The 25,918-nt window shown below is 34.6% G+C and overlaps 2 protein-coding genes across 5 annotated transcripts in view; one reads left to right on the top strand and one right to left on the bottom strand.

Moving 5' to 3' along the window:
* Positions 1-25,918, bottom strand: part of LOC150098939 (glycine receptor subunit alpha-2-like) — a 146,807-nt gene that overhangs the window by 55,745 nt on the left and 65,144 nt on the right. For all 3 annotated transcript variants that reach the window (XM_090405532.1, XM_090405531.1, XM_090405533.1), the window contains exon 2: positions 329-438. In XM_090405532.1, coding sequence (XP_090261658.1) covers positions 329-379 — 51 coding nt within the window. In that variant the 5' untranslated portion in view covers positions 380-438. The remainder of the gene's footprint in view (positions 1-328; positions 439-25,918) is intronic.
* tmod (tropomodulin) overlaps positions 5,877-25,918 on the top strand; it is a 240,965-nt gene continuing 220,923 nt past the window's right edge. Inside the window, exon 1 of one of the 2 annotated variants that reach the window (XM_090405530.1) lies at positions 5,877-6,056. In XM_090405530.1, coding sequence (XP_090261656.1) covers positions 6,030-6,056 — 27 coding nt within the window. In that variant the 5' untranslated portion in view covers positions 5,877-6,029. The remainder of the gene's footprint in view (positions 6,057-25,918) is intronic. The other variant, XM_090405529.1, reaches the window with a different exon arrangement.

Raw genomic sequence — 25,918 nt, forward strand, 5'->3', positions numbered from 1 at the left:
TTTTCTTCAACAAACTGCTATTTATAGGTGGATCCCCACGTACAAGCTTCTTGCGGTGAAGTACCATTAATATAATACATATTCTACAATTCTATTCAACTCAAATGCAAAATATACACCTGACTACATAGCATAAATTATCTCTTTCTAGAATACTAGTTTGTTCAAACCTTTCTCAAGGCACACACATCGGCATCATCAAGACTGTAACCCTTTCCAACTCTGCATCAACAAACAACGAGAATTCTTCAATTAAAAGCCTTTCGATGTTATTAGTATACTAATTAAAGATTACCAAGTCACGAATCGAAATTCAAAATATAAATACCTCTACCATGGGTTGGAGATGCGGTTGGATCATAAGATTTGAGCAGGTCATCTATATCATGATTATGTTCATCCGCATCATGATGGTTGGATTCTTCATGATCGTCTTCCCTACGGAAAAGCAAAGTTCGGTTGTTTCAGTTTGATTTTATGGCAACACACAAAATGATTTTACAACACAGAAATATCTATGAAATACAGGGTGTTTCAAAAAGAATGACCAGATTTCAAATAATTATATTTATAATATAATTATAATTATTTATAAGTATATATATATATATATATATATATATCTAGCGGTCGTCATATCAAACTTTGGGCCAATGCCGTTCACATGGTAAAGTCGCATTCATTTGTGGTTACTGGTTGCAGAGATATACAATTTCAAATCGGGACATTCTTTTTGAAACACCCTGTATTTAGGTCATTCCAGAAATTAAAAAGGATACAAAATTAACAAATTTTTAAAAAAAATTATTAACTGACCGAACTTGTGTCGCAGTGCAATTAATTATAAAAAATAATGATTATCTAATTTAGCACTGTTGAATTGAACGTGTCAGTATTTTATTGTGTTTGTTTGAAAACATATATGCAAAAAATAAAAAAAACAATGAAGGAGCGGGAGAAAACAAGCTGAGTACAAGCCAGGATGAAAAACCTTGTGTTACGCGTAACAGTTTGGCCAATTAGTGATTACTCAATATACAATTCATCTGTTGTTCTTTATGATTTTTTATTTCATTAATGAGTTAGTTCATTTCGAAGTACAGCTGTGGAGCTGCTTCCCCACCGAGCTCCTCAAAACGGATCTCGAAAACCTTGGCTGTATTTACAGTAGTGGTATGAAGTATGAATTAGGATAATTCCAGTTTATGATTTTACCACCGAAAATGACTTAAAGGTTGGAGCCAATAGTAATTGAAGTAAAGCATCTTGAGTTAAATGACACGTAACATAAATTATGCTTCTAGTAATTAAATGTTCTTATTATAAGATTAATAATCTATAAACAACTATTTTAAGCTAATTAGTTAAGTGACTCTCCATATGAAATGCTTAATAACAGTACGTAAATATTTTATAACAGCTTAGAAAGAAAAGAATTACTCAAAAAAATATATATTTCGATAATATTTAAACTATTATTCAACAATACCGAATCCAGAACTCGGGGGTTTTTTGGGGTTTTTTTTTTTTTTTCGTTTGAGAATCTGGAATATCGTACACATCGTAGTACAGTTCGCATATAAGATAAATGCGGCAAATAAGTCCTAAGACGAACCTACCGATTGCACGCTTTATATAGAAGGAGCTTTAGGAAAAACAGCTTGCAAACTGAAGTAAAGATAAACAGTAAATATTAGTCTGGTAATTCAAGCGAATAGCCGTGCCGAGAATCCTTACTCGGCATGGCTGTTTGTGCTCCTCTATCGGTAGTAGATTATCTTTATCTCCCAATGTGAGATCACCACCAAGCTTACTGAAGGCATAAAGTGGCTTAGAAAAGAATACTAGATTTAGTCCCTAATGGGGATTGTTAAGATTTAGATAATCTAAGACCTTTAGCTCACTTACAGTATGGATGTCCTACTGGTTTTCAACATTTGGGAATGCCATAAATTAAAAAAAAAAAAGATAATGATTAGTCAAAGTAGCAAAATGGACTTTATTACTCGACAATAAAAAAATCCATTAAATTATATTTTTGAGGTACTTTTCATGATCGTTTAATATAAAGATACCCACTAAGAATACTGTTATTTGTTCAGAAATTTCACAAATCATTCGATATTGCTTTTCTTGGTAATTGATCTCACCATATATTCATGTTGCATAATAGAGTGCGTGTTTTCAACGAGAAGTCGCTGTTCAATATCACATAACAGTTATGTAACCTCTTGCAAAACTACGCAGGCTGTTATTACAGCTTTGCTTCCATCAAATTTAATGTTAACAAAATTACACATGTATGCGGAAGAAGGCATATGATTTAGGTGAAACAAACACATTATCCCATCTTTTTGTGGTTATTTTAAACGAAATAAGACGTGCACTTAGGTAATGAATCTCCGGAATCAGTTTTGGTTGTATTACTTAGCCAGAAATAATTATGTTCTTCGGTGGGAAAGATCTGAATCTGAATGCTCTGAATGTCTTGGAGGCGAGGAGTCTTAATAATTTTTTTTTTCTCTTCGGTCTCTTCCACATGAGACCGACTAACTCGTCGGTCTCAAGTGGAAGATAGGTCGATTTGCTTTCCTTCCAAAAACTCGGGTTTTTCATCCTGTCAAACAGGAAACTCATCTATTCACCATGTCAAAGAGACTAGAGGAACACATGCTATTACCGCTCTCATAGCTTTACCTCTTTCAGCCATAATCCAAAATCACCAACTCAGGCTAACTAGAAATCCAGATTAGCTGAGCATGCTAACATCAGAAAGTTGCTATTATTTGGGATTACGGACAAAGCAACTACGGCTATGAGCCCAGTGTATTATGTACTAATTGCCGGTTTGTCCGTTTGGTGAGATGAAAAACCAGAAGAATCTTTGGTTTTTCATCTCGCCTTCCACGTGACTTCAGTTGAAAAGCTCGGATGAAGGCTTCACGTCTTAGCGGAATTCGAACCGAGATCTTTCCACCCAAAGGGTATCGTCGATATTGACTAAGCTACGAAGGCTCTCTGAAAGTTGTGCAGTCCGTATATGTGAGATATCGATTAGTAGCAGAAATCGCAATTGTAAAGAAAAAGAGTAACAATCAGCATATCGAATCAAGTAATATTGACCAAGATTACGAAAGTTCCGTAATACCATCGATTACTTTTCGAAAGGCATTAATAAGTTCAATGCTCTCTTTCTTTATTTCTTTTAATTTTTTTTAAAGAACGTCTTAGCATAAATTCTCATGTTCAACAACATCATTTTTTTTTTCAAGTGAACTGTTTCGTATTTCGCAATGTGGAACAGTGGCATTTATATTTTTTTCTTTGTTATGGTAAAGAAAACTAGACAGATGTTTTTTTTTCACCCGGTTTATTAGTGAATATTTTCTCGTTCGTGTGCAAGTTACAGCCAGCAGGGAACTACTAATGTTTATATACACACTAGGTGCCCGCGATTCACAATCAGAGTGAACTTGTTTTAGCGACTACATCATTGGCGTGCAGTCGTCTTGTACCAAGTAGTGTTGTACTTGGTATATTTACCAAATCGTAGTATACGATAATGGCAGTGTGGCGTTCATTATCTTCCTACGTTAGTAAATAATGTGACTGGAAGCCATGCTTTCATTTTCTAATGAAAATGTGGATCAGTCATTTGAAGCAAACAGTAGGAAAAATCCTATGATGATTATTTGTTGCCAGAGTGACAATGAACAAAAACAGCAATGCGTGGTGTGTGATGTGATATCTAATGAGAATGAAACTAGTAGCACTTCGTGGATATCTTGAGATAAAACAATTAATACTGAAACAACCGAATGAATGTCTTTTTTTTTGTTCCCAAAAAAAGCTTGAAAAAGGCAGTTGAAGTGTTAAAGTCAATTATATGTTCTCCAATTGGATGAAAGTAATGACGTTTTGTAATCTCAACGGATAATTTGTTAATGGAGATTTATTTTGCCGAACTACGCGAAGCAACTGAACCAATATTTGCTATCGTAAATGATTTTGTGTAACGCAGCGGCTTTGAAATGGTTAAAAAATGGTTAAAAGGCGTAGGAATTAACATCGATGGAGTTCAACAATGGCTTGATTAGACCCATCATAACACTCAAAGTCCGGTAAATCCAATGTAGTATTCATAATGAGGTTATACCTGAAAAAATATGCCATTACTATTGAAGTGATTTATGGATAAAGCTGTCCATATTAATTTAATATGGACAGCTTGTTATAAAATCTTAAATATAAAATCATGAACAGAGAAATTCTCATATTTCTTCTATACTGTGCAATGAATAATAAAAATAATAAAAATTGACTTCATTTCAAAGTGCACTGACTTTTTTTGTGTGAGGAGATATTCAAGCTTCAAGATGAGGTGCGATTATATCCGACTTTTACCAACGAGCCATAAAAATGATCGAATTTTCTTGATTAATTATTTTGACTTATTTAGCGAGTATCTAGCCATTTAAATGGAACTAAAATACATGTATGAAAAAAATATATGCAAGGAAAATATACTAGTATTACGTCATTTAATGTTGAAGATAGTCATTTTTAAGGGGAAAAAATGAACTTTTAGTTTCAATGCCTCCACAAGCATGTAGGGGAAGTTATATGTTCAGACCTTAATACAAAAAATATTATTATTATTATTAATATTGTTTTTAATTCAATTTTAAAGGGGGGGAGTCCTTAAAAATGTAATTTAATGTAAAGAGAGTGTTCAAGTTACAATATTTTGGGAAGCTACTTTAGCATATTAGTATCGATCATATAATGGTTTAGATAATGCAGATATCTTGTTGTGAAGATACAAATGGTCGTTTTCACGCCTCTTCACAGCCTCAATAAGTAAGGAAGCTGGTATCATGAAGCGAGATAAAATGCATTTATTTCTACACTGAAGATAAATTACTTATTTATCCGCCCTGTTAACTGCAGAGCGGAAATGCCATCCACTTAGCCATCCAAGGTCCCTGCTATCTGCTAGTTTTGGTGTTAAGTCAAAAGGCGATATAGTTTTTTTTTTAATGTGTTACGTGTGGTGAAAGATCTTGAAATGCTTTCTGAAGACACCGTGTTTGTCTTACAAAAGAAAGTCGACGAAACTGCACACACGCATGATTACTGTGCTCGTACACTGGTATGGTCACCATTTCACAATGATTTTACATTTGCCTCAGTCAACAAACACTTTTTCATTATATACATTAATATGTTAGTCCGTTTCGGGAAATTTTACTATGAGAACTATCATAGTGAAAAACGAAAATGTACTGGTATTTGTAAACACGGTATTTTAAAATGCAAGTTGCGTATCTCTCTTACAGGAAGACTAGTTTTAGAAGCCTTTATTAAAACTAGTTATTTGAGAGTTACATTGATGGATTATTTGCTTAGTGCTAAACAAAAAATGCATTTTAGAATGGTAGTCAGTTTAAGGAAGTACGTTCTCTGAAAAGACTACTATTGTCCAATCTAAGGGGGATTTGAATTAAGTCATGAATTAAACCATATACTCTTTGGAAATGAATCATGAGATGAAAAAAGCGGTTATTAGTTTTCTGTAAACAATAAACCAACTGATTTTTTTTTACAAAAATGATCAGTTCTTTGGATAAAAAGGATAATATAATGTCGCTTTATTGCAGAAAAAAAATGGTGATGAAACCTTCGAGTTATGTATCTACTGTAGAATCGGTTTACATGTGAGTGGGTGGACTCTTCGGTGGTAGCATTTACGGAAACTTGGCTGATGTAGAGGAAACTCAATGTGATGGCTGACGCCCTCTGGTAGTCAGGAAATCAGTTCAAGTGCACTAGCCGAGTAAGAAGAAATAGCAACGGAATTTCACTCGTTACATAGGTGGCTGAAATTTCAGAGCGAAGGTTATCCCTGTGTGTGTGAAAAAGATCACGTGACTTTGCTTTGCCATGTTCATTTCTAGAGAAAGTAAAGTGAAGGATTTATTGTTGCTATTCGGTCCGTAAAAAAACGAATTCGCTAAGTTTTTGAAAAAATGAGCCTAGTAAAAACTAAGAAAACGGTAAGCATTAAAGTTTTTATTGTATGGGAAATTGCTATTTTAAAGTTAATCCACTGCTATGACTTCTTGAAGGTCATACACTCAATCACTTACTTTTACGAACTGAAACTGAACTGTGTGAAATCAGTTTATACTTACACCCACAAATACTAAGAATGTGTCGATTTTTGAGGGAGTTGTGAGGTTGAATTACGGACAAAAAATTAAGGCCTGCCAGGCCGCGTATTTATGTCTTATTAAATGCATGTGCTCTTCTGGATGGCTGCATGTTTTATTAATTTTCAGTGATGAACGCCAATATTAAGTAACTGAATTCAATGAATAGCTTTAGAGCAGTGCTATTCTTTGACAACAAAGTTATTGACTTATCACAATGGCCTACATCCAAGAGTGCTGCAACCGGATCACCGCCGCCAGTACAACTGCTGATTAAATAGCATAATATCGGAGAGAAAGCACGTGCTAGTGCATGTACATTCTTCAAAAATAACTGCTAACTTTTTTTACACTGCGAAATTCTTTTTTTTAATTTTATTTTTATTTATTTATTTTTTTTTATGGCAATCCTATGCGTAAAGAGGTTGGAAACGTACATCTCATTAGTCCCGTGGGCAGGTTAAAGGCTAGACAATCGGGAACCTTGCTTTGAAGATCAAACTTGCTTGATACTGCACAGTCACACTATCTTCTTTGCATATTAGATACTTCAGGACTCCGATAAGCAAAGTGATCTCATCACATACACACACACTGTATGAGAAAAAAACGGTTACTACTATTACTACCTATACATGCTTTCACAGACACCCGTGGATTCGAACTCACAGCTTGGATTTGGTTTGAATTATGGTAAAATCAGTTAGGGTTACTAGGTAAGTAATTTATTTCTATTGCGTTCTGGCTAGTTTGCCTGCTTTGAGGGATGAAAAACAGGATTTTTGGGAGTCAAAACTCCGACATCTTTCTATGAAATCAGTTAACTCACCTAAAGATGAAAAATCCCTTATAAAATTGCAAGTTCTTCAAGTCCGAAAAGATTTAGTCTTCGGGCTTTCTAAGCTTCCTCGAAACCATAACTAGCTAGTAGCCAAGAGCACACTATCTGCTGGGTCATCCAGCCAGACGAGTTATTACAATAAATTTTACATTCTCCAATTATATTTTAAAATAATTTATTACTATTGTCGTTGTTATGATTATTATTCAAGTACTTCAAAGACGGGTATTAAATAGTTAAACAATAATTACACCTTTACTGAACTATATTGGGTATGTTTTGTGTGTTCTATGCAAACACATATACGTGCTCTGCTAAAACAGGTAACAAACAATAGCCGCCCAAATTCAAGACTTTTAAATAGAGACTGACAAAAACTATTTACTGAACAATATATGTTGCTTAGTTATGAGAGAATGGAGAACATGTCCAAAAATTTTAAATTAATTTCCGCTTCATAATGATGGCATAAGTCATTCTGCTATTTTGTTGACAGAAGCTGACATTACTTTGTTTGTATATTTAGGTTTCATATTTAAGTCTACGCGAGATATTTCAGTAACAAGCTGCCTCGGGAAGAATGAAATATGACGTGATTCTGCAAAAGAATAAGTAAAAAACAGTACCTTGAATTACATTTAAAACCCAATGTAATCTGGTTTCCATTTCTAACTAGGAAGTTTTACTTCACTTTGATATAATTTAGTCCGTTTGTTATTTATTAGTTGAATGAATTTTCATAAATCACAACAAAAATTAGTACGTGAAAAAATTGATCGGTTATGAAATTATTCTTAGCCCACTGGTAAATATAAACCTTCCATTCCCTTTCCTTTCTAATTTCAACCACAGATTAGCCTCAAAAAGTTTGTGGTACCTTAATTAATGCCTTTATCCTTTTGTAACCTTACTGAGAAGCTATATAAAAATATAAACGCTCAAAAAGTCATGAACAGAGATATTTAAATAAAAAAAGATGCATTTCTTTGAAATAATCTAAGCTTGAGAAATGAAAAATATATCCAGTCATAATACGCTAATGGTTCTGAATAATTCGAATTATACGCACAAGTTCATTTGTTCAAATCAATAAGTAGAGCCGTATAATCTCCATAAACTAACACGGAGAAATACTATAAATGACAGAAATTTCTGAGATAATAAACATTTCTTTTAGCTTGTAAAATTTCATTAATCAAACATAGATATTAACATAGGTAGGAGGTGCATAATTATGAAAAGTAACTGCAAGTTACTTTTCTGGTTTTATACTGGCTACAAACACTATACTGTGTTTGTAGCCGGTATAAATTGGAGGAATATGATCCTCCCAAGTCAATGCAACTGTGTCCGGGTGAAATGGCTGCGAGAAGGGAACTGGCGGAGTTTGAAAGAAGCGTTGTGATAGAATGCCATGTTGCAGGCAAATTGTTGTTCAGCAAATTGTTGTTATATTAGGATATCCCAGATCCACAATCAGTAATACTATACTCATACGGAAGTGCACGGAGTCAATTGCAAGTGCTACCCGCAGTGGACTACCCACCACACTCACTGAACGCGACCGTAGGGTACTACGAAGGATATGTAAAAACCATTGCCAATGAATGTCAGTTTTTACACATTATTTTTACACAAAAACATTCAGAACCGAGGCTCACAACATGGGTTTTCATAGTAGGATCGCAGTATGCAAGACCATCATTACCTGAACCAACATGCAGGTCGTCTTCAGTGGTGCAAAGAGCGAGTACAGTGGGACGTGAAAGCTTGAAAAGCTATGTTATGGAGCGACGAATCACGCTATACCCCCTATCAAGCAGACGTTCGTCTCTTTCCAGAGTGCGTAACCCCAACTATGAAATTCGGAGGCGGTGGTGTAATAGTATGGTCCTGTTTTCCCTGGGTTGGCCTTAGACCTCTGTTTATGGTGCCACGAACAGTAAACTCCGAGAAATATCTGAACACTCTACACAATGCAATGCAATGCTTCCTACTTTGTGGCGTTTCTGGAACTGACCATTGTCTCTTTCAGCAAGATAATAAATCGTGCCATAAGGTTGAGGCTTAACCGCGTGGTTTGTGGACACGAACGTCACCGCACTTGACTGGTCTCTACAGAGTCCTGATCTCAAATCTGTTGAACACCTGGACGAACTGAACCGTCGGGCGAAGTCATGGGATGTCCGCCCCGCAACAGTCCAGGACCTACAGGAAGAATGGTCCAAAAGTCCCATTTGTGAAAAGTATTCCCCGTAGGACTGATGCAATCATCGCAGCGAAAGGAGGTCCTACATGTTATTAAGGTGGGCGCCATGGCTGTTTGTTTTTCACATTGTGGTGCCCGTTGACTTCTTTCCAATTAGTGATGTTTACTTCACGAGGGTGTAGATAGGCTGGCGCTGTAGGTGTGAGGATTTTGTATTTTGGACCAAACGAACTGAATGCAGGGTACTATATAAGTGGAAATGCACTGCAAGAGGTGAAGGAAGCAAGGAATTTGAAGGTGATTGTGAACAGTACTTCAATGGACATAGAAAAGGTAGCGAAAATGACACAGGGGATCGCTAGAATAGTGAAACAATACTTACTAGTCCTCTCATGATTACAAAAATCTTGATTTTTTATACCCCACTGAACCCAGAGGACAAACACTGGAAAAAGTTTAAAGGCGAATATCTGAGATGATTTCAGGACTGTGGGCTACTGACCAAGGATATATTTAATGACTGCAGGCTACAGGCTTTGTCAGAGAGAGCCGAAGGGGGGGGGGGTGTATATGATAAAAAATATAAGTTGGTAACCGAGGTTTCATAGGATAGATGCAGGAGATATTTTCAATACACGGTTACACGGTGTGGGGGGAGGAAACCAGAAGTCATTCAGCTAAGTTAAATAACAGTTCAATCAGAGTAGAATTTTCTCATGGAGAGTGGTGAGTGCAATATCAATGAATAAGAAAACGTATGACAGGCCTGTGTGTGTGTGTGTGTGTGTGTGTGTGTGTGTGTGTGTGTGTGTGTGTGTGTGTGTGTGTGTGTGTGTGTGTGTGTGTGTGTGTGTGTGTGTGTGTGTGTGTGTGTGTGTGTGTGTGTGTGTGTGTGTGTGTGTGTGTGCGTGCGTGCGTGCGTGCGTGCGCCTGCACTAGACGGATTGTACCTTAAAGTCGTTTGCTGCTATTTAGTACTTGTAAATTATTTGTAATTAAATGTAAGTTGCCGATTATGATGTGAATACGCTGATTATTTGTAGAATGGACTTTCCAAGAAAGTAATACAATCTATCGAGATGCTACTATAATAACGATAATGATGATTATGATATACTCGTATGCCTTCGGATCAAGTCGTAATTTGGCAATACAAAAGCAATTAAATGATAAATATATATAGCTCTTCGCTATTATTCGCTGAACTCTCGAACCCGAGGTGAAAAGATAAATTGAAAACAGAGAGAGAGAGAGACGTTTTATGAACAGATGAATGCACCAAAAGCAGCTTTATAGCTCCAGTGATAAACACTTTCGACTATCAACGGAAATTTCAGTTCAACGTACGGAATTACGCTGGTCCGCATCGCTGGAGGACTACAAAAAAAGTAGTAGGAACTGTTTGGAAATTCGATGATTTCGAAATAATTACGAGTGGCAATTTTTTTTTTATCCTGTCAAACAAAACTCTGAAATGTAACAGTAATTTTATTATTATTATTATTATTATTATTATTATTATTATTATTATTATTATTATTATTATTTTGAAACCGTCATTGAGTAATAACGATATACTATAAGTTTGTCTCTGTAGACATTCAAACTTCAATGGATGTATACAGGAGTGCACACATTCAATTTTAAACAAGACGTTTGGCCTCAGATCAGACAGCTGCTTGGTACAGAAATTTATATAGTTTGCGTGAAATAATAAAAAACCAAAACTAAAATAATGAATGAAAACGCACAATAATAAATGACATAGTACGAAAAGGAGAAAATTAAAAAAAAAAGTGAAATAATAAATATAAAGCTGAAGTGGAGAGCACTTGTAAATAGTTTTCGAAATCTCTTTTCTTTACTCAACATTATCCTCTTCCAAATAATATACCATAAATTTTATTTCAGTGCATTAATTAAATAACTTTGAACATGACAAGTTCTTTCATAGCAATAAGCCCTGCCAGTTTCATTATATGAGAGATAGAAAGGTAACATTTCATTAAATCTTTAAATAATATTTGCATAGTATCTTACAGGATCTTTTAGACTCTTTGAAAAACAGGAAACGGGAATTTTTATTGATCTTGTGTATCATAACGTGACCAGGTTGATATAGTAAAGTATGTGTAATTCTACACGATATCGTGTAATTTATTGATTAGAGTATTATGTAGGTGATGGAGGTATTGATTAAATCAATACTTTTCTTATTAGATTAGATCTAAATACCTGCAAGCTGCAGTTTTCAAGAAATATCTATGGTTTAATCGCAAACGAATGGTAATAAGTCACATATTGAGTTGTTTTTTTTTTGTTTGTTTGTTTGTTTAGGGAAAAAATAGTTGAAAATTCATGCCAATTTGAAAGTTACATTTCCTTGAACAAATTATCATCCACCTCAGAATGTAGGGATGTCTATCAGTTTAAAGTGATTTTGAATACCAGCTTAGAGTGTAAAATTTAAAAAAAAAAGTCTATTACAAAAAATCAATTCTTTTGCATCTGCCTATTTGCCAACAAATCATAGTAAATAACAAAATTCAAGAATTATTTCATTTTACTACTTTGGGAAAGGACAAATGATGGAACTGTCGACTTAACATTGAAAATAAATCAAATGAAAACAAAGAAAATTGCAGAATATCTTATAAAATTAAATGAAAATTTTCTTTTCAAATAGGATCGTGTAAATGATTACAGAAGTTTGATATTTGCTATGCATTTCGTGGACAGATACAGACAGACAGATAGACACACAGATATAAAAATAAAAATTCCTATTAATAAGTTCATGCTTGGCGTATTCCAAGGATGAATCATTTAGAAAACACGACCTCCTAACGTATGGCAGTTTCCCATGAAACAACAGTGCACTCACTTGGCATAGCTAAACTGGTTTCCTATTCAGATTTTAAATTAAATATTTCATCAACTAATATCCGGTCTTAAATATTACAATAAGCCATAATGTAATTTCATAAGTTATATATTATAGTTTAGAATTTATAGACATTATAAAAATGCATGCATGCATCTTAACATTTTTTTTTTCTGAATTAGAATACATTTCTTGCTAAAACCCGATGTACACTGCTTTTATAATCACAAAGCATTTAAATTGCGTAAGCTGATCATCTCAATAATACATAGCATTCAGATATTTAATCGGAATTATAGAGAAGTTTGTTCATTAAAAATCAACCAATATAAAATGGATAAAAACAAGAAAAAAAATATATATATATATCTTACGTTTTGTTTTCTTCTTTTTCATGCTCATTCTCATGACACAAAGTCTGGGTGGAAATGAAGAGGAGAATGGTAACATACCCAGCAAACAAAATCATTGCATGGCTACACAAGAGACGTTGATCTATTTGCCCTGAAACCCACTATACTATTAATTTCAAAGAGCAGAAGTTTACTTCAGAAATAACCGCGTATATTGATTTCATGATGCTCTGCACTCCATCTACCGTGCATCGCTAATAACTACATCTTCAGACTTTTTGAGTTCGATATACCGTGACAGTTTAGCGTTGGAACTGAGATTAAGCATTTGAAGTTTAATCTGGGGAAGTTACAATTGATTGAAAAGATACTAAGCGTGCACATTCAATTTCATCCAATAAAAAAAAAAAAATCTTTCTCGAGACATCAGCTTGTTTCGTTTGCGATACTTCGATGCAAGCCCATCGTTATTTGATTTACTAATCTTTTTTGAACCATTCTATTAATATTTTTAGCATATTCTGATGATCTCTTTTTTTCATCCATTCGTTTATGGGTTTTAACTGACAATTTTCATAAATTTTCTCATTTTTTATTCATCAAATGTTGTTTTATTAACTAGTTTTCTTAAAGTTTTCCTTTCACATATTGTATTCATCTGTTGTATTTTCATTGCGGTGAATTTACTTTTGGTAAACTTCAGGAGACACGAATCTAGACTTGCGAAAAATTCTTAATTTCCTTGCGTTAGATTGGATTATTGAAAAGTATTCCGAAGCAGTTGAATAGTGCAAAAAAGTTCCCGAATAAAATAAAACACTTTGATTCCACACTTTGCTAAGTAATTCACCTTCAATCTGAAAAGTCCTCATAAATGTTCCTCGCGTCCTTAACGGGAATCGAATCTATCAATCAATCGATTATACTATGAATGATGGACATTTCAATTTCTTCCTATAACACTTTCAGTATTGTTTGATTATTTCTGGGTTTTTATATAGTTTATTCGTTTAGTTTATTTTAGATAATGTACGTTTTTCTTTTATTTATTTTATTTTGATAAGAAGACAGGACTTTTTGAGCCCGTTATTCAATGCAATCTCAAGCAGGTTTGCATAGAACGAAAGTGTGAGTGACAGACAATTTCCGACATCTCAAGTTTCGCCAACCTAACTACTTAAAAAACCCGAATTCAGATTAAATCAGGAATCGGCTGAAGAATAAAAAGGCCAAGTAAGGGTCGAAATTATAAGTTCTTTATATCTTATTATTATATATGATTATAATTTGAATTTCTTAATTAATCAAAGACCAAATTTTATTTAATTAAAAATGCACTGCTTTAGTTTGAGTAAGAATAAAGTCTCTGAAGTTAAAAACACTAATAATAGCATGCGAAGCGTGCATCCCTTCACATTGATTCGGTACTGCATTACTTAAAACACTCTGAAGGCGACCATTTATTAATGTTTTATTAATAAAAGACTACTTTTTTATTAATGTTTTTATTAATCAATAAAATCCTAAAAACTCTACAAAAGTGTTGACTCTGTTCAGAGGAAATTGACTAGATTGATTAACTGGTGTTTCTGACCGATTCACTCCATCCTTGTTACTGGAATATATAGCTCAACACTTTTTTTTTTTTTAAATCTGTTCGAGGAACAATATTAAGAAAATTATAGATTCTTTGCAAGCACATGAAAGGTGCTGTTGTTACAGTTAAAAAGAAGAAAAGTCTATACACATGCATTAAGAAAAATCATTCAAACAGATTGGCTTTTAATGATATCTGGTATTTTGATGGTGCATACATAAATAAGTAATTTTGCCCTGCCTGTCCTTCCATTATTACTAACATACTACAGGTTTTTAACTTTTTGTATATGGTTGTTTTGTATATGAGATTGTTAGAGAATGGGGAAAAATTAATAATAGATAAACCAAATTAAGTACAAATATCACCATTTAGTGATTCTCTAAGTTAATATGAAGAGATTCTACTATGGTTATCTGACAAGAAGGATCAGAGAAAAGTACAAAGCGACTCTATAGTATTAAGACATGCTGCGGTCCATGCCTTTTTGTTTAAAACGGTCTGGGTTGAAATCAGGCTAATGCAAAGAATAGCCATAAAGAGATTTCATCTGATATTAGCACCATTCGAAAGTGAAAGAGTAGTAAGGAGGACATGATATTTGTCCATCGATTGGAACCTTTAGCTACCTCATATCAAAGTGGAATTATTTTTATTCCCGGAAACTCGGGTTTTGCATTCCACAAAAGGAAAAACTGGTAGGAGAATATATTTAATTAATAGACATAAAAAATGTCACAGATACTATGCTTTCGTCGTAATATCAGCTGAACCAAACAAAAGCCAATCTGAATGTCCACAAAACTAAACTTTGCTATTCGCCATGGCTCAAAAATAAGTAGCTCAGAATGTATATGTCCAAATATATAAATATTTGACTAAAGAGTACTCTTTAAAAGCTATAAGTGGTTTATAAGAAGTAGCAAAAGCCTATGTTCATAATAAAATAAAACGATTATTATTATTATTATTAAGAGAGACCTCCAGTGAGTCAGAGACTCATCGTTCAGTCATAGACACACACACACACACCCGCTATCATACTTATTCTTGAATTCATTCACACTGCTTGCACTCACAACATCCAATGGCAATTCATTCCAATTACGCACCACCCTCTGAGAGAAAAATCTAGCCCTCACACCCTTCTTGGCGGCCTTCATTCTCAGCTTCCAAGGATGTCCTCTCATCCTTTCCTCACCCTCCATAAATTGAAAAATTCCATCAATTGAAATCCTCTTTGACCCTTTCAGAAGTTTGTAAGTCTCAATCATATCACCCCTCTTTCTCCTGTTTGCTAGTGTCTGCACTCTACAAATTCTCAATCTGTCTTCATACTCAGTATTCCACAATCCTGATATCATTTTAACACTGTCCTTTGTACTCTCTCCAATATATCAGAATCACAAAGGAAACTAGGAGACCAGACCTGCGCACAATAGTCCAAGTGAGGTCTTAAAATAATTAAGGATTAATAATTAAAATAATTAATACATAAATAAATGTATAGTTAAAGGTTTTTTTTTTCTTTCTGGAGAGAAAGAATATGAATTTTTCTTGACTACTAAACAAATCGTGAAAGAGGAAGTTCATGCTAGTTGAGAATAAATAAGCATTTTATATAATAACATGTGGATCATGCTTGGCTTTACACAGAGACCGCTGAACAATTAAAGACATTTGGATCTGTCACCTTCACAACACGTCCGTGTGAAAGAATGATGTGATTCAGTGACTTGCGACATGAGAAATAATAACCACATTGTTCCCGCTTTAATTCAAAGAGAGAAGTTAAGGCTGTTCGCTTCACGTTGCGCTTGTAGGTCCTCGTAATAGCCAGTTAAGTGGCGAGCACGTGCTTAGTAACTGTGCTTATTTTGGTACACTCAATGAAACTTCTGTAAGAATGCCAGGACTTTGTCAGGTTTGTGATAAGAATACAGAAAGGTGAAGCATTACTTTCATTCCATCTTTATGAGTTTCACATTTAACATGTGCTAATCTTCTTTCGATTTGATTTCATATTAAATAAATATTTCAAATAGTGCGTCTTTGTAATTACTTTGTTTAAACATTTTTTAAATTCTTCAATAACTACAGCAGCATGTTAAAATGCTCGTTTTTCAGTCTTCTGTGTGAAACATGTCATTACAAACTGTTCATCATCCAACTCGCAGAGCCAAAAATTTGATCGAAATTCGTTAAAGCATGCTAAGCTCGGATAATTACCGATGCATGAAACACGGTTACTACCAGCGAGCGAATTAATATTGAGAAATTACATATCCTGGAAATTAAGGAAATCATTCATAGCACCTATAATTTTCATGAAATGCATACTTCCAACTTGAGAATTTTTCTAATTTATTTAACTCGATATACTTAATGACTTCGACTTTATTCATGATAACCAGTCTTACTTCTCACAAAATAAAAAGTACCCTGAAACAGGGATTACGGAAATATGCTTCTTTTTTTTTTACTTTTAAGAATATTAGGATATTTTTCGAAGTTGATACTATTTTTTTTTTCCTGAATAATTATTATTTGGTGAGTGGCGTATAATTTTCGAGATGGAAATCCACTTCAAAGAGATGCTCCTGTTCATTGGTCTCATCGACACACTCCTGAAATACTCAGTAAAATTTCCAAATACCATCGTGCGTAAAGAGTGACCCTTGTACAATATTTTATATAACTTCTGGAGTAAACTCTGTACGCAATAGAATATTGAAAATCCCTTTAACAATGAGATAACTTACAGGTGACGATATCACGTGGTTAGAGTGAATAGTCAGGTGGATAAAGATAGTGTTTTCTAGTACTGTACTCGTATAAAATATGAATTCACGACACAAAAAATACTAGTTCTCAAACACCTAAAACAAAAACTATATTAAAAAAACTGATCTAACCAGAAGAAAGAACATACGAGGATATAAGAACACAATTATCTCATAATTCTCCTACTAGTATGTTCTTTCTTGTGGTTATATCAGTTGCTTTAATATAATGTCTAGGTATTTATCAGAACTTCCAAGATCCCCATCCTCGTATAACACAAAAACCCAGATAAATCATCCCAACAATACTACCTACTTTCACACTGCTGTTCGTTACATACCCATTTTCATCCCAAAACTTATTATGGCCTTTTGCTGTTTTAATCCTCCGATCCATTCTAATTGAGAGACGTCCCTTTTTTTCCACTGCCAGTTCTAACCTATCACCCATTTCCAGTTCCTAGAAAATAGCAAACTCCGAGGACAAAGAAAGAGTACCTCCTAAACATTTAAGACCAGTTAAATCAATACATTTTTACACCCATTAAATAAACGATGCGACTCAAGCAAGCTACTCTCCATCAGTGGCGCAGAAGAAAATTCGGTATCTCCGCAAATACTCGTAATGTTGGCGCCCTTCCCAATATATAATACAGTTCGGGGAGATAGATGGCTATTTTTAATGGTATTAATTAATTCAATAGAAAACTTTTTTTATTTATACAGTATTCGGAAAATATATAAGTCCATTCGTAGTTATGAACACATTCTCACATTACATACAAGTAATAATCCTTGTAGTTCTGGAAAGTGTACCACCAAAGAATTAGATCGAATAGCATCTCCATCTGCTGTGCAAATATCTGTGAATGCGTTTAGATAACACAACGATTTTCGTTGCCTGGTGTGAGATTATCCCTGTTTTCAGCGTGAAACGGTTTGAAAAACTTCCATGTTTGATCTCTCTAGAGCGGCTGTTAGCTTATTCTGATCCTTAGTCTTCCATTCACTAACTGGATGTATTAAATGCCATAAGTTTACAGCCTTTCACAGGTGGGATTGACATAAACAAAAATGGAAAATGTTTAATCCTAAACCATTGTTATTTCAAAATGGTTTCGTTTACTAAAATTATAGAAAAATGTAAACTTTAAAAAAATATAATACTGCATAGCTCTTTGATAATACAAAAAGTCTTTAAAATTTCTTATATATATATATTTGACATTGTCAGCATCCAGGAATGCGTTAGCAGAGCTAATCTCAGATGGTATGGTCACTTAAATAGAATGGGAGAGGAAAGATTAGCAAAACAAGTGTTCTCTGCCAGGTTGGCAGGAAAACGACCCAGAGGAAGACCAAGATATAGGTGGATTGATACGGTACAAAGTGCCTTAGACGATAGAAATATAAGATCTGATAATGTTGGAGTCTTGACAAGTAACAGACTGATTTGGAGGAAAATTGTAGATAGGAAGTTAGTAATGATGTAGTTTTTTCATGTAGTACTGTCATATCCTGTACACCCCTTGAGGGTACATGGCAGGAATTTGATGATGATGATGATGATGATGATATATATATTTTTTTTATTTGCGAACTAGATTTGCTTCTTTCCATGAAATAGGAAGGTGAGAAAAATAAAAAAAATATAAATAATAAAAACAAGTTTATTACAGTAACATTTGTGGAATATCTTTTTATTTTTTTTAGCAAGCCTTACCAAAATTTGGGTGTACCCGCATTCTGAGCCTGTGAATCCATCCACTATGCTAGTGTTTCCCAACCTTTTTGATGTCGCGGACCCCCTGTAGTGAATGTTAATTTATCGCGGCCTCCATAAAATCCAAAATGGAAATTTTTTATATTTTACATATCATAAATATGAAGTAATAAATTACAATTAATTGAAAGGGAGATGGTAAATCCCGTTTCATTTTATAGCCGGGTCCGAAACTCGGATCGAAATCCATCGAAATCCATAGAGTTTCATGCCGAAACTCTATGGATTTACACTTGGGCTCGCCGATAGTTTTTTCGGCATGAAACTCTATGGATTTCGATGGATTTCGATCCGAGTTTCGGACCCGGCTATAAAATAAAACGGGATTTACCATCTCCCTTTCGATTAACAAATTCGCCGGTAAAATAGCCTTTCGGCTTATTATCTTAGTAATAAATTACAAATTTACAACACTAAATGTATCATTTATGACAATGCAATACTGTTATAAATGGAGATATTCGGAAGAATATGAACATATCAATTAGGCCAGGTGTGAACAACAGGTCTGAGCAACATGATAAGATAAAGTCTAATGAAAATAAACTATCCCGCGGACCCCCTTTGAATTACTCAAGAACCCCCGGGGGTCCGCGGACCACAGGTTGGGAAACACTGCACTATGCCAATAACTCCGATCACAGATAGCTTCGCTGCCACATCTATGAACATCCTGGAGCAATTCCTTGTGTCTATCAAAAAATAAAAACGACTTTATGAAAAGAAGATAACAGAAAAGAAAGACACTTCTGATATGAACAGGAAGCGTAACTGGCATGGGAATAAACAGGTTAATTTGACCAGTGAATCGCATCGCTAGTTGCTTAAAGTAAATTAGAGCGCGGGACTCTGCTGATAATGCGGCATACTATGCTGATGTCAAGTACAAATGGGACTGCATCGCAGGAAGTGCTGGCAGCAAAAGTTTGAGGAATGAGAACGGATAAGAGTAGATGTGTGAGGAATAAGAATTGCAAAATCGACGCGTGAATAACATATCATCTTTCACAGCTAGCTGGTTCTCGCTCGACGCCAAGACCGCTGTAGAAAATTTGTGTTCACTTTCTTTGCAGTTTTGCATATACGACCACATTTAGATCTCGACACAAAATCATTATACAGCGTTCCCATCTTAATAGATTCCGAGAGGCAGGGTCTCACCCAGAGGGGGGGGGGGGTACTAAGGGGCCCTGAAAGAAAAAGAACAAAAAAAAAACACTAGAAAAGTTTCCAAAAATCTCTTCCTAATTAAAATTAATTTTTTTATTTACGTTGTGTCGTGTCTTCTATTTCTGTGCTACTTATGAATTAGCGATCATTGCAGATGCTCAGTCATAGGTCGTATGCGATGCGTAGAGTGTATTCTCAAATCGTCTACTCAACTCGACCGCCCCCCTAAGATTAAATCATGATTGCGCCACTGCCGGGAGGTGTTGTGATGTTAAATGGTATGTTTTTTTGTTTTTTTTTTCTTCCCGGGAGGAAATAATGAGAAGAATGGCAGTCATAGGCTCAAATAGAGAACTTTAGTGGGGTAGGGATATTAACTGCAAGGATGTGCCATCCAGTCGTTTTCGACTCTGGATGATTTTGTGAACAAAGACTCTTCATGCATCCTTTCTTTCAGCAATTGTAAGTTCAAGTTGGTAAATTCCTTTATGTTGTCCATCCAGCTCTTTTGCAGTCTTCTTCTCCTTCTCATACCGCCCCTCAATCTTCTCCAACATAACTTCTTTTTCCAATGATTCATCTGCTCGCATAATAACCCAAAGCGCATTAACTTCTGTTTAGCGAATATTGCCTCCAAGGAGCATTCTGTCTTATTCTTCATATTGCAGTCCATGGGGTTCTTAAGAGTCTCTTCTACGCCCATAATTCAAACCTATCAATTCGCTTTCCGTCTTTCTTCTTGATAATCCAGCTTTTACATTTATACATCACTGCAGAAAATACAATTGCTTTGACAATTCTAATTTTCGTGGTCCTACTCTATCTTTAATAATATCCCGATGACTATCCTTCTTTTAATTTCATCTTCACATTTACCATAATTTCTTATTCTGTATTCCAGTAAATCATAACTTTCAACGATCTCTATTTTATCTCCCTCTATTATAAATTTATCTAAATGGATAGAAGCCATCACTTTGGTTTTGCTGATGTTTAAATTAAGCCCAGCTTTGTTGCTTTCCCTCGTAACCAATAGAATCAGCCGTTCCAAATCTTCCTTAATTTCTGCTATCAGGGTTGTATCATCTGCATATCTTAAATTATTTATTTTATGCCACCAATCTTAATTCCAGCTGGATCTTTGTCTAAGTTATCCATTCTCATAATATATTCACTATAAATATTAAAGTGACAGGACGACAGTATACAACCCTGCTGAAACTCCTTTTTCCACTGGAATATTGTGCTCCAAAGACTATTTTTACTGAAGCTTCTTGTTTGTCATGCAGCTCTGTTATCAAAAGAATTAGATGCTCAGGTATTCCTATGGATCTCATTACAATCCACAGTCTATTATGATCCACATATTCAAAAGCTTTCTTATAATCAATAAAACAGACGAATACTTCCTTCTGAAATTCTCTTGTTCTTTCCATAATCCAGCTCATGTTTGCTATTTGGTGTCTAGTCCCTCAACATCTCCTAAAGCTACCTGTTCTTATGGCATTTCTCTGTTCACGTATGGTTCCAGCTTTTGTTGGATCACTTTTAGCATAACTTTACTTGCATATGAAATTAAAGCGATGGTTCTGTAATTCTCGCAATCTCTGGGATTTGATTTTTTAGAAATCGGAATGAATATTGATGTTTTCTAATCTCTAGGCCAGTATATTTTCTTCCAAACATGTTGACAAATTGAAGTTAATATTCACGACTTCATCCCTAGCTGCTCCACTCCATCAACTCCAGGAGCTTTTCCTTTTGGCAGCTGTTCCATTGCTGATATCATTTAACTTTTCATTATCATGGGTTCTTCAACAAGTTCTCGTCTTTTAAATTCTCCTTCAATATAAATATCAAATATCTTTCTTATACAAATCTTCTACATACTCTTTCCATCTTTTTTCACTGCTTCCCCTTCCATCAAGCATTTTCCCGAATTACTTTTGCATCCCCTAATAAAGGGATAAACGCTTCTGTAATTTCATTTATCTTTCTAAAGATAAATCGGTAATGTTACTTTCTTCAATTTCCTTGCACCTTTTAGTTAGATGTTTTTCCTTATCTTTCTCAGTCTGTCTCTGGAAATCTGAAATCAGTTGTCTAACCCTTTCTTTGTTTCTCTGAAGTTTCGTTTTTCTTCTTTCTTCTGCTATTTGAATAGTAATAGATGCTATTCGAAGAATAATACGTACTGAAGAAGAAGAAGAGGTTATTCGTAAAGATAGAAGTGCTCTTACACGTAGTAACATCTCCAGTGCGTTGAAATGAAAGGAGAAAAGGGAGCAGTCAAGCGTCCTTGTGTCTGTAACATCCCCCGTCCCCACTGTTTATATATATATATATATATATATATATATAGCCACTGTTATATAATATTATATATATATATATATATATATATATATATATATATATATATATATATATATATATATATATATATATATATATATATATATATATAATATTCATCAAAGCGTGATTTGCTTCCTCAGTCTTAAGTAAAAGGCTGGTTATATTCCACTAATTCAAGCACTACCCAAAGGGCCTATGAGTTGCGGAAATACTTTCTGAAAATGAAAGCTGTGCTGAACAAAGTGGCCTTTTGCAGCTGCCCAATGTTTAATCCATCTAACTCGAGTGCTTCTAGATGTTTTTTCAATGTTTTAGGGATGGCGCCTAAAGCACCTATTATTATGGGGACAACTTTCGTTTTCTTTTGCCAGATTCATTCAACTTCGGCTTGCAAATCGCGATACTTTGTAATTTTTTCATTTTCTTTGTCGTCAATCCGACTATCTCCAGGTACTGATATTTCGATAAACTCAACACCCTTGTTTTCACTTTTTTCAACCACTGTTATATCGGGTGTATTACATTCCAAGCTTTTGTCAGTCTGGATTTTGAAATCCCAGAGTATTTTAGCTTTTTCATTCTCAACCACTTTCTAGTGAACTTTATGCTTCCAATAGTCTTTAGATACTTTAAACCCAAACATTTTACATAAATGCCAATGAATTATCTTAGCTACGTTATCATATCTTTTACAGTACTCAATTTGTGCGATTTTGCTGCATCCATTATAATGTGGTCTACCGTTTCTTCCTTTTCTTTGCACAATCTCATTTACTGTCTTCTTGAATTTTTTTGTATTTTTGCCTTCATAACGTTGGTTTTAATGACCTGTTCTTGCGATGCAAAAATTACAGATTCTGTTTCTTTTTTTAGTGCTTCATTTGTCAACCATTGCCAGGTCAAGTAGCTGTCAGGGCTGTCCTCTATGCTGTGAAGGTATTTTCCATGCAATGCCTTATGGTGCACTTTTTTTTTTTTCCTGGCTGAAGAGTTTGGCGTGAATCAAATGCAAGTTGCCTGAAATTAAGCCAACTTGTATTTAAATATGGAAACATAACGCTGCCATTAAAACACGTTATTCACGGTGGTCCACCTCTTTAGCACAGTGTTTTAATTGGTAAGATACCAGATTCCCGGAGTAAAATAAAAATATTCATTTGGAATTTTAATTTTAATTACATTTTGAAAAAATTATTTAGAAAATGGTATAATAATAAATATCAGTTTTGTACTAAAACATTATAGTAATTATATTAAGAAACAGTATTTATATTAAAAATCGAATTTTTAACAATATTTTTCTGTACGTTAATTAACATCACAAATATCTAGATACCCATAACGACCAGGAAATTAGTGGGTGATTGGGGGGGGGGGGATTTCCTACTACAAATCATCTTAATAATGGCAGTGACAAACACTGAAAAGTTCATACGAATTTAAAAAGCTAAATAAATATTACATTTTTGTTCCAAGAATATGGGATTTTTTTCCTTGATGCTCTGAGGTAGCATCTGCAACTAATCCTCAAATAATATAATCAGTACACTTTGACGCATTTAATTATCAAATATTCAGCTGCAAACGGTAGCAACATTTTATAACATGCAATACTACATTATTCGTTTTTTAAGATTGCTGTTTATAAAAAATCTGTTGGGAAAGACTCGGCACGGACTTTTTTTTTTTTAATTTAGAAAATGATTTCATTTCGAAGCGGCTGAACATTTATACAAAATTACAACTTTATGATTTTAAAAAATTAAAGGAAAAAAAATAAGCGAAGGTATGGTCTCCACTTTCTGAGGTAGGAATAACTGCCATCATATTCTCAGGAAAGATAAACTGCTACCATATTTATTTATTTATGATATTATAAATAGCAAATCGGGAACATATTTTACCCTGAGAAAGGAAGAAATGAATGCATTTAATTGCAAACATGAAGCCACTATAATAGTTAGAAGTTGTAGTAGTTGATGAAACATTATGAAACACCAGAGACAGAAGTAGAAGAAATGAAAGAGGAACGCTGGTTTGAATTTGGATTGTGAAATAATGATCTGAAGCCGATCGCATTTTTCTGAGTCCTTAGAGGAAAGCGGAGGATCTGAATACAATCACATTCTAATAAGAAAACAGAAAAGATTTAAACAATTCTAAAAGCAAAATTAAACTGTTAAGTTGTATCATTTCCCTCTAATTTATTTTTAAACGACAACAGGTTGGCAATGTCGCATTACAAATTTGAAAAGACGGTTATCCCATAAAATACAAATTAAACATATAAAAAATAATTTAAAAACTGTGAAAAACTTTACAATTAAGTTTCATTAATATATTTAGTCAGACTCCAAGCATCTTTTAATACTTCTTTAATCAAATTAACGAAATCTTTGAAATTCAGTTAATTTTAATTAATGTGTTTTTATGTACCCACTCCACGAAAAGTTTTTAGAAACCTATGATGATCAGCCTATATTTTCATCCACTACAAGGCGAAGCTTTCTTCCACTGCGGGAGAATTAGGTCTACTTCTCCCTTAGTGACCCAGTCCATCTTAAGAGACTGTATACATATTTGCATGAATGAACGTATGAAGGTGAAAGACAATCACAAACATCCATGCCCTAGGCGGAATTCGAACCCGCAGCCTCTTGGCTGGAGAAGGGATATGCTAACCACTCGGCCAACCAGGCCGGCTTTTAAAAACCAATAGTACATCCGTACCGTTGAGCTAAGTATTGTGTTTTTTTTTTTTATTAATTTATGCATGTTTTGTATTATTTATTTATTTATTTATTCATAGTCCGAAAACCCTATTCTAGAGACCAAACGTAGAACTTTTCAAGCGACTGCAGATCTCCAATAATCAGGGAGGTGATCTCGCAGTAGACAATGAAATTCATCTCCCACCTAAAGACATTCACAACATCCATGACAAGGGGGGGGGGGGGAGGTTCGAACCCGCAGCCTGTTGGTTGCAGAGCGGATACGCTAATCACTCGGCCAATATTTCATTATTTCATTAGTAGCGATCATTTCCAATTCTCTAACTCCACTGACTCACATGGGGGGGGGGGGGGAGTGTGAATCAAACAAAAGCAAATCCTACATTCAGAATGACTCTACAACGGGGAGAATGCTGGTCTTGAAATTCACGCTTGCTCTTGTTATCATTCAGGAAGCGAAAGGTGTGACTGAAGTCTGATTAGCGGAATAATGAATTACTGACCATTTAAAACTATATATTTAGAAATTTATGTACATTTAATCATACAAATACAACATTTATTTTACAAATGATATTCTATCTTTCTCAATTTAGCTACTTGGATACAAATTCTACCCTACGGTTCTTCTTTATGAACTAGTCAATAACATCGTCATAAAAAGTTGGCTGTAACTTAATTTTCCCAAGCAACACGCACACTTGTAAAGGCTGGCTGAAGCTCACTGGCTACAGCTACGTTGACTGCGTATGGCCTGTGTTTAAGCAACAGAGTGAGACAACGTGAAGGGAGCGGATATGGCTATGCGCGCGCATGAAATCACAGCGCTGCAGCGAGGACCTGGAAGCTCCGACAACCGAGCAAGTCAAGGTAGCTTTGACTAGACGAGCAAGCATTGGCCTTCGATACACAACGCAAAGCTCAATTATTGCTGCGCAAGCTTAAGACGTCTTCTGTCTACAAAAATAAAAGCCTAAATGTAATGCTTATAAATGC

Source organism: Typopeltis vanoorti, chromosome 15 (genome assembly GCF_054136105.1).
Source record: "Typopeltis vanoorti isolate ZY-2024b chromosome 15, IOZ_Tvanoo_1.0, whole genome shotgun sequence".
Classification (NCBI taxonomy): Eukaryota; Metazoa; Arthropoda; class Arachnida; order Uropygi; family Thelyphonidae; genus Typopeltis; species Typopeltis vanoorti.